Here is a 13,616-nt window from a genome sequence, read left to right as displayed (position 1 = left end):
GTGAAAACCGCCATTAATTGTAGCCTTTGTCAGGTGTCTAATTATTTGTTACTATGCCAGCTTTTAAATCAAGTGTGTATGCTTTTTAAAATCATTTTGATGTATAATCTTAAATCCTTGTAGTGTTTTTGTTTACATGTAATATGCAAAGCTGAATACCCTCTTTCCTCTTTAGTTGCCTTTTCCCCCCAATATGGGAAGTGTGTATAAAGGCCCCCAAGCACTTGACAGCTCCAAACCCCGGACAGACTCTGCAGGAGCGTGCCTCCAAGTCCGTGAGTCCTTGAGTGTGGACATTGGGATCGAGCCAAACTTTGGTTGACAGCCATTACAAGCCCCTCCCATTGTCTCATTTTAATTAAGGGAATCATCACCCAAGGGACCAAAATAGACACAGTTCTTGTCATCATAGCCTCCGGCCGGCTAGATGAAGTGGACTCATTGTTGCAGCTGCAAGCTATGGATAGCAAGTGAGTTTAAACTGTCTTTAAACTGAATGTAATCATAGGGAACATCTCCGCTCGGACATTGAGTATCACACAATGGATTTCTTTTTCCTTTTGCTATCATAGAGAGTGATGAATCTAAAACTCTGCAGGTCAAGCTCTTTGTTGATGTCTGGCTTCTCTATTACTTAAACCTTGACATTTGTGTTGCATCTTACGAGAATCAAATAGGGGAGAGAACATTGCTTAGTTGCACTTGGTGTCCTTGATATTTTCAGTGAATTGAGCAGGCATGCAGGCATATACCCGCGCCTGGGTGACTCATGTCTGCAGGGATGCTGAGCAACAGAGTGACTCAAGCCAGTTTGCTCCATTCAAATGCCGAACCTCAGTGTGTGCTGGAATGACATGAACAAGAGGCAGTGCACCTGCAGAGGCGTTCATCGCTGCCAACACCCCAGTAAGACAGAGAACTTTGAGGAGAGGAAATGCTGCATGAAATGGCTGGACTGTCAGGAACATTTGCTTTAATCTCTGTGTCTACTTTCCAGCATGTTTTCATATTTTAGAACACAGAAAGTAAAGCGATACACAATTTCCTCTCCTGCCTTTATGCAGTATCACTTTCAACCAGGTGGATTTGAGGACTTTTGTATTCATGATTAACGTATCAGCCATGCTCATTTCTGACAAATGCAACCGTGATGGAGAATCTCATTTGTCTGTCCCACGCAACATTCTTCTGTTCTGACCAATTCGTCTCTCTCTTCACTAGTTCTCTGTCGTATGAGACTATTCCCGTTCGTGGTGCATCGTGTTTTATGGTTCAGCAGCGTGAAATAGTGTGATGTACAGCGAGTGATCTGAGCAGATCAGATCAGCAAACTTGAGAATGATTGGATTCCACACAGAATTTCTTCACCAGGGTTTTGTGGGTTTCCGCTCATTCTTCTGGAGAAACCAAAACCATGTGGTTTTTGTGAGACTGATAGAAAGGTTTTAAAAGAATGGAGGGCAAACTGACCCTAAAATAGCACTATTTTAAAATGTTAAATGTAGAAATCTAAATCTAGGTGCTAAAGAGGAATTGGCTGTTTGCTAAACCCCGCCTCCAAACAATAATTTCCGTCAAAGCCATAACCAGGCAAGGCCGGCCTGTCAAGCTTTGGATTTCTCCACCTTCTGAAGTCGAGGGGCTTCTAGTATAGAGTAATGTTTTTTATTTCATTTAAAGAGTATTTAAGGCTTACTGTTGGATTTGGAGCTCACTACATTTGCCAAACTCATCGGTTAGTCCTCGTCCTAAAAGAGCCTTTTCTCATGTGACAATAACCCTAAAAACCCCGTTTGAAAATATCAAAATGTTTCTTAGCTCAGCAGCCATGTCGGGAATAGCCTGATATTCTATTTTTCCTCATCAATACTATAATGAATTAGTTGCACACTTGCAGTGCAAGAACAGTCCTGGCTCCTGTGTCTTTATTAAAATGTATTCTACATATATAACAGTTGATCAATTTTCCTGTCATAGAAAACTCTTGGAAGATGTGAAGAAATGACCCTGTTTCTCAGATTTATTACCTCAGTAAACACTGTAAAGATGAGTTAATGGTCTCAATCATTAGTTTAAAGTCTTCTTCAATACGGCAGGATGTTAATTGAATAAATTGTTGTAAAATAGTCAATACATAGTGTGTGCTTCAGGGCTTGGCTACCTTTAACCCATTCACAGTGTGTAACCTCTTTGTTCACTTAAAATGTCTTATTCAGGATTCTGGTGTACTAAGAGCCACCATCTCCTGTCACTTCTGGTTACCTAAAGCCAAGATGGCGACAGCCCACCTATAGCACTTCTTATATACTGTCTATAGTGCATGCTACAGAGCCTTTGTGTTAATATTTTATTACCGTCATAAAGTATAGGTGCAACGTAACCCTCGGCTGCACAAGGTAAAACAAAAGCTGCCTGTATGTAGTCTAACTGTGTTGCTTAATTTATCACGTAACGTACATTTTGGCAAATTCCTCTACTATTTTTATGCTGACTGAGACAAAGCAGCCCCTCCTCACTCCTCCCTCCTCTCTCCTCCCTCCTCCCAGCGGTACACCTGCAGGCAGTGATTCATGTCGGCAGAGGAGAAGGCCAGAGGACAGGAGGAATGAGTGAACTGATGTTATAAACTTCACTTTTATTGACATTTTAGATTAGTTTCATATGGTATTATTTGAGTTTATAAAGAGACTTTGCTTTACGGCTTAGCTAAAACTAAGAGTGTTGTTGATTCAACTTAATGATCATTTTGGAAGATGTAGGTTTTGGAGTTGTTGATTTTGATTGCGTTATACTGACATATGTTTCCCTGGGTGATTTTCACATAAGTGGATAATTAATTTAAGGAGGTTTTGCCTTTCCAGGTACTCAAGATAGTATTTTTGCGAAATCCACACAGCAGTAAAGTTATCTTTGGGATGACATTGCACATCTGAAGCCACAAAGTAAATCTTGGCCTCCAGGGCAGCCGCTACATGAACACTGGGAAAAATAAAAGAAGCAATAGCACCTGAATTATACATCTGCAATGTGTTGTTCTCCTCGCTGTCTAAGTCAGATACACTTTAATGTGTCAGCCCTGGAAAATGACCTGTTGCCACCATGCTGTTATGGCTCATGAATCAGTTGCCGGTGGCGTGCATTGTGCGCTTAAAAGCTTCATGACCACACAAATATAATAATTACATGCCCATTTGATCGTGTTAGTGCCTTCACAACATATTTTTTTCAGTCCCTGGTGGTTGATTACGGCTTTTACACAGCTTTTTCAAGAGAGGAATTTACTTTTTCCTACCTTAAATACATTAAATACGTTGTTAAAAAAATTTAAGTATTATGTGTGATCGATAGCAGGTTACAAAAAATAAGCATAAGTGGGAACAGGAAATGATGGTGCTTACAAAGGGAACAAGGGGAGGCTAGTGATAGTATTTGCAAAAAAAAATGATTGTACCTCTCACTTGTCAAGAAGACTGTGCCCTAGAGGCTACTCAGAGGAAGAAAAAGGTCCTGCAGCAATTAAGGCCCAGAGCAGCCGCCATGACAACTGATAAAGAAAGAAATTATTTAAGATAACGTATTCTCCATGAACCTGCAAATGTAGAATGTCGGAACGGAAGCATATCTCTCTTTTGCCGGAGCGCGCGCTGTTGTTTCGAGAGGCGCCAATTAAATCTCTTGTTAATTGTTTGGCCCATGCCCATTCATGTGTTGTTCCAATTGAGTTGGTCCGCGGTAGTATTTGGTGACATTCTGAGGGTGCGGTGTCCAATAATAGTCGGATAAGAAAGACGCATCTAATAATTCTAATCAAAACAACACAATTAAACGGTAATTTCAGGTCAAAATGGCTCCAGAGCCACACGCCACAATATACGCTGCTTTTAACCATATTAAATAGTCAACGTTATGGCTCAACAGCAGGCTATGGAACATGATTTTTCACCTATATATTCAACTAAAAGTCCGCCGAACTAAATAATTGCAGGTGGATGGGAGACGTTATTGGTTGGCAAGACAACTAATATTTACTATTTGTTTTGTTCAGATTTGTAGTTGTTCCCCCGTATTGCAAGATTTATTATTTTGCCCTTATTTACAAATCATTTTCTCTTTTTGACCTCTTTTTGATAGTTTGAGTCTCCATAAAGGAATCTGCTGCAGTTTTTTATGTTGGATACCATTGTTACCACCCTTCCTACTCTTTGAGGAGGAAGCTTTTGTGTGTTTATGTATATGATATGTGATGACAGATAGAAGCGTCTGATTAATATTCCAGCAGTAGAGACAGTGTGTGGGAGTTTTCTTGTTTGTATTTAAATATAAATGAACATCACATTTTTACTCTCTCTTGGAGACTGATGGCAACCTCTTCTGAACAATATTGCACTAGTTCGGGCTCTTCTGCACTAAAGCAATGCTTAGTGGACCAATACTCTAATAGTGCATTTGATTTAATCGACAGATCTTTAAAAGATTTAAAAGAGTTTTTCTGCGAAGAATCACACAAAAACACCACTCTAATTCGAGTGTATACCAAAGAAGTGCACATAAGTGTCTTGGAAATAACTAATATAGCATGAAAAAGCTTTAAAAAACGACGAGTCAACTGAAGAAATTTGCTAAAATGACTGATTAGTCAACAAATCGACTTTGTTTCCTTGAAATATCCTCCACCTGAATATTTTTTAGACTAATGTGTAGAACTGAATAATGTTTAGTGTATGCTTCTGTAGGCAGCACAAAGTTTACGTGGACTTTTCCACGTTAGCTAGCAAGGCTGGGCCAGTGAAGGACAGCCGCAACCCATCAAGTCAATCACCTTCTCACACTAGCAGACAACCGGCCGCGTCCCCAGCGTACGTTTTTGTGTTGTGCGCCACTCCAACATACACAATGGAACTTATTGCCTGGAAACATTACAGGTGGCAGCTTTAAATCAGTCCGTCTGGCCTGCTTGAGATGCGGCGGTGCACTGCACACTGGGATGAGACAGGCCTGGAGAGCCTACTGATTTTTACAACCTGAAAGCTTGTTTCTAATGGGCTGATTGAATTTACTATTGATTATGTTTTCAGCGCATGCGGCGGCAGAGGTCTGTGATTGCTAATGTCGCCCACTGCAAATTGAAGTAGCCAACAGACGAGTAATTTGAACATTAATTTCTCTCGGACGAAATTAGAGATTCTCATTCACTTATCTGCACCCATTACATTTAACCTAAATTAGAGGAGCGTGATTGTTTTCTCCCTGATGACAAATACATTTACCAATGCATAGCAAGTACACACACACACACACACACACACACACACACACACACACACACACACACACACACACACACACACACACACACACACACACAAGCGTAATGTATTCACAGAAGAGCCAATCCATATACTTGGTCATTGATTGAGCGCTCTCCATTGACCTCTCTGCTGTTAGCTGTAGACTCACTTGTGCATTTTTTGATGCCGGATCCTTTCTTCACAGCGTGCCGACTGAGCTTGCATTGGAAGTTATTCTCCCAGAATTCTGCAAACCAAATATTCCTTCTGTTGTTCTCCAGAGTTCGGCTGATGAAGTAGCGATCAAAACCTGAAAGAAAGGAGATGCTGTTAGAATTTAATCAGTCACGTTTTGACATTTGAATATGCTGAGCGAAATGTAAACTCTATTGGGCCCCGGTCTTCGTGGATAACTTTGGTGGAGTATTTACTCAAAGCCCAACAAGAACAGAAGCTCTGCCATCAGGTGGCTTTGCTTTTAGCTTAGCGGTAACATAGTTCAATTAGTTAATCTTTAAAAAGAACCAAGGGTGGATTTATTTATAAAATGATGGAATATCATTTTGCAATACTGCAAGAAATTTAACGGTTACGTCACTAATGGTTAAAACTATAAACCAGCACAAACATTGTAATTAAAATAAACCACAATGTTTTGAACAGATGTATCACAAACTAACACCTGTAAGAGATAGCATTTTCATTTTGGAACACAAGGCACCAGCAAACTCAAAAAAATACTCAGTCCAGCACTCCATGATGGGAAACGTGGGCCGTAAAATAGTCTTGAAGCATAAAATAACACCTCACTTCACTCCACTCATGCTATATTCATAGCTGTGCAAGTAAAGAACACCATCTTGCAATAAATGGTCATTATTTACGAGGATACAATGATTCGGACCATTTACCCCTTCATCTGTGCTGGCGTTGATGAATTATCATGCTATTCATGAAGATTTTTTTTCTGGCATTGAAGCATACAGTAAATATCTACTATATTTATGTTGTTTCCACATGGCTACATTATGCTAAAGTCTATTCAATATCCAACATTGTTACAACATATAAACACACACACAATACATGAACAATAAAAACGAAAATATGGCACAATATTGGTTTCGTGACAATGTCCAATGTGGATGTAAGTGGTGGAAAACAGTAGACGGTAAAATACATTAAAGTTCATCTCCAGCTCTGCCATTAAAAATAATTGATGTTGAATGTAGAGGGGAGATATAGTGTGGAGTGGAGGGAAAAGAAAAAATCATATATATGAGAAAAATGAACCAATGTGAGCCTTCTGCAATGTAAAGCGAAGTAAAGGAAGTGTGTTATGAATACCTTTTATGGATTGCCGTTTGGGTAAGATGGTGACAGCCCCTTCTGCCATCTCTTCCTGGTTCAGTATTGGGGAGATTTTGGAGCCCCAGCTGTCTGAACCGACCCAGATGAAATGCCCGGTTTGATTTGCCTTCTTCGCTGCTTGGAGGAGCCGCCTTTGGGAGAGAAGGAGAGGAGAAAGAGGTTTGAGTGTACCGAAATATGTTGTGTCGTCAGTGTTGCCATTTATTTACTGTACACGCACATTCAGTGATATATCACCCATGATAGAAGGCTCCTATTTTATATGCATCCTAAAGATGAAGTGTAGCTGTCATAGGGGCGATTCCATAACTAGACATATTCTATTCTGAGTCTGGACAGAGTTGCACCGAGGCACTTCAATAGAATTGAAAATCCGCCGCACTGTCCAATCCCAGTGCAGAGCAGTTCTTCTTGGCTGTGGCAGAATGACACCCTTGTCACATTTGTCCAGGCTTGTTGCCAACGGAGGTTAGTTTGGGGAGCTGTAAAAAAAGCTCTGCTGGAGCAGCAGAGTTACATCAAGAACGCTCCAGCACAGCAACATAAAACTTAAACACAGCCACCTGGCATGTGATGTGAAGCATTACCAACTCTCATATCTCCCCAAAGATTCTGGAACAAAAGATAAATATTAAGCTTCACACTGCATTATATACAACGTCAGCTTTTTTTGTTTTGTTTCACTTGGCCTATGCTTTCTCAACTTCTCACATAAGACTTTGTAGTTGCATAAAGAAGGATGTATTTTTTTGTAATATGTGCAGTGGGAGAGCAGCGAGTCATCCAGCTAACTTTACGTCTCTTTGCATTAGTTTCATGACCCCTGTTTGCGTTCGATTGATAATGATTTTTGTCTGAGTCTCGTCTCCAGTAATTTAGTGAAATGAGCATGTCTCAAGATGCAATTATGGGCTGCATGTAGGAAAATAGAAATAGATTTTTCTCACCATCAGGAGATTACATAACGGAGACATGCCTAGACAAGCTGACGGTGTAACACAACGTACCGTGTCGAGGTTGTTGAGGGGCGTGTCCTGTACATTTCAGATTCACCTCCCAACTCATGAAAATTGCGATATTGTGATATGTCTAAAATAATCAGGTGGAGGAATACCATTTTCACATAATTGAATATGCAAACCAGATTTAATTACATTTCGTTTGATGTTGTGAAACCTTGTTGTTTTCCCGCAGAGCAAACACAGCAAAGGACAAATCTACCTCCCTGGCTAGATCATAAAAAGAAAAACCCACAAAAAAGAATTTCTCTCACTCATTATAAAGCTGAGACTAGGCAGTACTTTTCTATAATGTGTATGCATAACATTATAGCGCATCCATTCAAACAGCTCAAGTCTCCTACTCCTTCTCTAGACAATCTGGGGCTTTTACTTGGCTCCTGCCGGCTCACTCCGACTGGGTTCAAGGATAGAGCAGGAATGCAGCGCTGGAATCCTCCTGGCCTGCTGTAATTACTTTATATCCAGACTATTACTGTTATCAGGACCGGATTAAGTCAATGAGCGCTGGGACTTCTGCCCAGGTCATCATCAAAAGACCGCCCCAAATCACTGCCCACTTCCACCAGGAATACACTGGCCTACTAACTGGTTGCTGGGAGACATTTCCCCTTGCAGGGCCACAACAGTGCTGTGTGTGTTGATTCAGCCTACAACTAATTACCTCGCTCTTAATGCGGACTATCCGTCTTAATAATAGGTCATGAATTTTAATTGATACATTCGCGTCCCCCTGCAAGGAAAGCTGGGCGAGTGGAGATTGCATTTTTGTATATTATGGTCTGAACAGAGACCTGCAGGGGCCGCAGACTGGATGTCAAGCTATGAGTCGGATAAGCAGGACACAGGAGAGGAGGCAAAACGTTATCAGGCTGAAATGATTCCTCAGGAAAATCGAGTAACTTGATTACTTAAAATCATCGCTGATCATCAGTTATTTATCTCTTGGTATTTTGAATTAGGTATTTTTTATGCAAATAAGCCCTATATATGTAAATAATGACATAAAAGGATTAGAAGTTTGGACGGTTTACACTTCAGGGTGATTTCAATATTTTTTTCAGGACCGTGGTGAAAAAGGTCTGGAGCTGTCAGCCCAAATGTAAAGGGGCACTTAAATGCACTAAATAGGTTTTGTTTTGACAAATGATATTATTGAGAATTAATAATCAGTAGAATACTTGATTACTGAAATAATCAATAGTCGTAGCCCAAACATGTTAGAAACACCGATGTTTTACTTGGTTCGATACATACTTTTTTATTTATTTATTAGCAGTTATCAAATAACAACTAAGACTAAAGTTAATTGTGATGTTTAGTAGGTTGAGTTTAGTCTCACCCAATTAAATTAAATCCTGTTTCCAGGGTAATTGAAATGCGCTTCAGCTCATAAACTTTGTCTTTACCTGCCACCAAAGGTCCTGCATTCAGGAGTGTGCTTGAATACAAGTGTCTCTAAACCTGCCACTAACTTGTAACTAAAGTTATCAAAGTGGCGTAAAAAGAGCATATGAATTCTCGAGTAAAGAGCAAGTAAATCTATATCGTACTCAAGCACAGTACTTGAGGAATGATTTCCACCACCAGGCTTTGTTTGCAGGCCTCTTCCAATGTACCGCACTAGAACTACTTCACTGTTCAATAGCTGCGACATTTTCACTGACAAACCTTTAAAAATGTCGAATACACCCAAATATAATCATTTTTGCCATTTATAAATCACAAGTATTAACATGCGGCTAGCAGACATGCAACATTGAATTTCTTTCTGCACACAGGAGACATGTGTGGCATTTTAATGCCAACAGCAGAGGCAGCCTCAGGTTAAGACCAAACAACATTTAGACGGAAGCAAATCTTGAAAACGCTACCTCGACTTATCATAACAGTGTGTTTTCATTGGAGGAAAAACCGGCAGGTAAGTGTTATGAAGTGAATATCAATCGGTGTTCGTGATGAGTCAGGTAAAAAGTTGTATCCACTCACCTGATGTCGTCCTCGTTGGCAAAGATAATGACCACTCTGGCGTTCGGGTTCTCACTCAGCCTGCGAACGATCTTGTCAAACTCTCCAGTTTTCGGTTCACGTGGTATTTTCACAGACTGGGAAATGCACAGGCCACCTAATTGGAAGACAAAGGAGAAACATTTCCAAATTAGACATTTTAAAGAAAAATAAGTGCCTTTTCTTCTGCAAAAAAAATTCCGAGCACCTCATTAGCAGACATTTTAACGTCACATGCATATGAACGCCGCTGTTTCCTGTGCCCTCTTGTTCACCACAACTATTTGTTGGAGTCTTGATGTTTTTTTTTCTTTTTTCTTCCATCTTTTAACCCGCACAAATCATTTTCAATCCCCTGGACATTTTCTAATAATATGTACACAGGTACCATATTTCACAACATGAGGGATGCAAGGTATTAAAAAATCTTTCCCTGGACCACAAGGGGCAACTTTGAGACATGGAGTCCCATCAATTCAGTTTATGTTGCTGCCAGAGAGACGGGGGGGTTTGGTAGCATTTGAAAGTCTATAAATTGCGTAATTGAAAACCATTTGTTCAGATCCCCTTTCTAATTACAAAGGTTGTTTGGTTTTGTTCGAGGTAAAAAAAATACTGTTTACAAAATGTCTTCTTTTTGCCTGCAGATTTGGATCATTTTTAAAGAGACAGCAAGTAAACATCAACTACATTTCTTAAATTCCAGTAAACTCCCATGCTGGTAAACATGCAACATTGTCCAGTGACATTGATTAGTTGACTTTAGCTTGTTAGGCACGGACCAACACAATATCTACAGTAATTCCCCTCAGATGAGTTTAAACAGCCCTCGGCCTCTTAGAAATGCTCTGGTATTGAACGCAGGCCTGAACCCAGCAGTGGACGTCCCCTGGTTTCCAACAAAGGCTTTTTAATTCCCAATGCAACAATTCAGGATATGGCTGTGCCAAGATGCCACAGAGAGTATATGCATGCTAATGAATTTTCCCTTTCCTGACCCAGTACAAAGCCACCTCAATGGACAATCAATGCAGGAATAATACCTTCTAGTGCAGTTCATGGAAACAAGGCCTGGCCCCAGCTCGGATACTATTCGGTTGGAAAACTGGGTAAAGAGTAGAGGGGATGCCATTAAATGAGCAATGAGGTTGTGCTGCTTTGCTCGCGGGTACAGAAAGTCACTTTGGGTTAAGTGAAGGGCTTCAGTCAGTGGCCTGCAACATTGTTCTGATTGTACACTGGGGATTAATCTAATGATGTTTCCTTTCTCTTCAAACCCGTGCATTTGCCATTTCAGTTCTTTTCTAGTTTTTTTCCCAAAAGGTTTCCTGTGGTGAAGCGTGTCACAGCTAGAGCACGACAGTTCCTGCTCATACATCCACTCGGCTGGTTAATGGATTAGCAGTTCCTTCACTGCAGGAAGAGATTCCTTTTGTGTGTGTCGACCCATGTCTGTTGTTAAGGGGATGTTTCCTTCTGCACTCAAGCAAGATTTTCTCTTTCTTCTTTTCATCAAAACTGCATCAACATTTTTAAGATTGCAACATACCTTGTTGTACTTAGGGCCGAGGTGTATAAATAACACATATAAACAGGCCTCCGAATGCATACTTCAGACCAGTTGTATGTCCTGGTATGAAGATAAGGTGGAGATGAGAAAGTAAGATGAAACGACATCTAAAAATAATAACATTTTGAGTAAAATATTGTTCAGGTTTCTATTTTTTAGCAAACAAAACTGATAAAATACATTTTGATCAAATACCTTTGTGAGCTCAATTGTATCACACTTTTAATTTACATCAGAGGCATCATTTTGTTTCTCTGTGAGCATGATCTTCTCAGTTTAATCTGGATTGTGAAGCACTTTGTAAAGCATGTTTTGATACGAGAGTACACTGATAGAAGACATGTCTGCACACTTTGATCTATGCAGTGTGACACGTGATGACAGCAGAAGATAGAGATTGAATATCGCTGTTAAAGCTACATTCGACAAATTCACGACACGTGTGCTATAAATAGTAGTTTTCACGAGTCGCGAGCAAAGTGCTGTTCTTTACTCGCTACGCGTTAATAGGCGCGGATATCGACGTGCAAAGCAAACTAATTGAACTAAATACATGAAAATATGCAAGTGAGTTGTTTCAAAGTTCACAATATGTGTGTACCTTTCTTCACTGTTGAGGCTGAAGAAGAGGTTTATCTGTCTGCCTCTCTGTGTCATTACACATGCGCTTCCAAGACAGACACATGGGAAATTTAACAGCAGCAGAAGCTCGCTGCTCTCAGAGTCTCTATCAATCATTAGATTCTATGTCTTTGCCTCACTGGTACTTCAGCCCTCCCCCCTTAACATCTGCTGTGTGGAAGCAGAGCGCTCATCCCTTTCTTCCCTTCTCTTCTCACACAACCAGCAGCAGGCTGCAGCATTGCTTAACCTCTGGAGAGAATACCAGGAGGAGCAGAGGGATGAGAACCCGGCCCCCGTGGGAGTGGATGCACACTGAACAAGTCCCTCCATGGGCCCCGGTGGTGTAACTCTGTGAGTTGTTGGGTTGACACGACAATTTGTTTTATCGCTAACACTGCCCATTCATCCATGCATCTGTGCAGCCGTTGCTCTCTAGGTGCAGGGTGGTCAGAGACACGGCCCCTTCACTTGAGGGCCCCAATTCAAACTCTGTGACAGGAAGCAGCTCCCAAACAACACGCTCAGTCCCTACCTGCTTTCTTTCTTTAATGTTCTGCAGTGAACACTTCTCCGCCTCAAGGGGTTTGTTTTCATTACACACAAACAGATACATACAGTGCATACATGCAAACCTAATAATAATATCATGTTTTCATAGTATTTACACCGTGGCATATCTTTCTCAGGTGGATCCAGCTACGCTAAGCTGCTCCAAACAACGTTTTCATATCGCCTAAGTGGCCTTTAAATTGGGCTTGGTAATTATAGGTCTTCCTTATTACATAATTTATATTAATTTTAGCTAATTAAACAAGTCACGCAAGAGGTATCATGTTTTCAATAAAACACTTTGCTGGATTGCATTTTGCGATCGGACAGGATGTAATTAGGGAGACACCCCCCCCCCTCTTCTCTGCACACCGCTTCTCATCAGACTAAACCAGACCACCATCTCCCACCTAATGTTACTCAACATAAAGAAAGACAATTACAAAGCAATTAATTAGAAATGTGTAGCAGCCCTGAAAGCAGCCTTGAAAAAAAAAACACAATCTACCTCATGTGCTTTGTGTCTGTTGATTAATTACAATTATATATAAAAATGACCTGAACATTATGCAGATTAACAACCAGTAGCACGTGTAAAACCTAAACTGAGCCACTGGGTTGTGATTTAGGTCTCACAAAGTGAAAAACAAATCAAAACATGAATAAATCGCCGTCCCACTTTGGTCATTTCCCCAATATCTTGTTGCAGTGGGCCAAAACCCCCAATACATTATCTAAATCAAATCTACTAGAATAGTGAAGCAGCACTCGTCCTATACCACACTTAACATCTGAGCATCTAAAAAAACACCTCTAAAAATACCCGTTGCTGAGGAGACTGTTCTCCTCCTCTCTCTCTCTCGAGTCTTCCATTGTCAGCCTCAGTCTCTGCTCTCCTAATAGCTCAGAACACTAATATTCCTTCTCATTTGACACCCGTGGGAGAGACAGCGCTGCCATAAACATTAAATACTCCCTGGCAGCAAAGTGCCTCTGCTCGGTGAGAAGTAGTCCTGAAACACGCAAAATACACCCAGGTGAGTGTTCTACAGCGAAGGTGCAGGTTTTATAAATAGCCTGTTTTGTGGGATGCCCTTAGTGGCCATACAGTACCTACACAAGCAGGCTCACTTTGCAGCTGGAGAACAATACTAGCATGACTAGCATAGCTCTCAAACGCCACTAATG

General features: G+C 40.7%; 1 protein-coding gene across 1 annotated transcript in view; it reads right to left on the bottom strand.

The window, feature by feature from the left end:
- The window catches only part of LOC306743994 (metabotropic glutamate receptor 4-like), a gene marked incomplete at both ends in the record, with an annotated part of 126,362 nt that overhangs the window by 24,655 nt on the left and 88,091 nt on the right, over positions 1 to 13,616 (bottom strand). The window contains 3 exons of the mRNA XM_079226552.1: positions 5,458 to 5,598; positions 6,636 to 6,790; positions 9,668 to 9,803. Coding sequence (XP_079082678.1) covers positions 5,458 to 5,598; positions 6,636 to 6,790; positions 9,668 to 9,803 — 432 coding nt within the window. The remainder of the gene's footprint in view (positions 1 to 5,457; positions 5,599 to 6,635; positions 6,791 to 9,667; positions 9,804 to 13,616) is intronic.

The sequence above is a fragment of the Taurulus bubalis genome (assembly GCF_910589615.1).
Source record: "Taurulus bubalis genome assembly, chromosome: 11".
NCBI classification, from domain to species: domain Eukaryota; kingdom Metazoa; phylum Chordata; class Actinopteri; order Perciformes; family Cottidae; genus Taurulus; species Taurulus bubalis.
The sequence above is the reverse complement of the archived record's forward strand: the minus strand, read 5'-3'. Positions and strand labels throughout refer to the sequence as shown.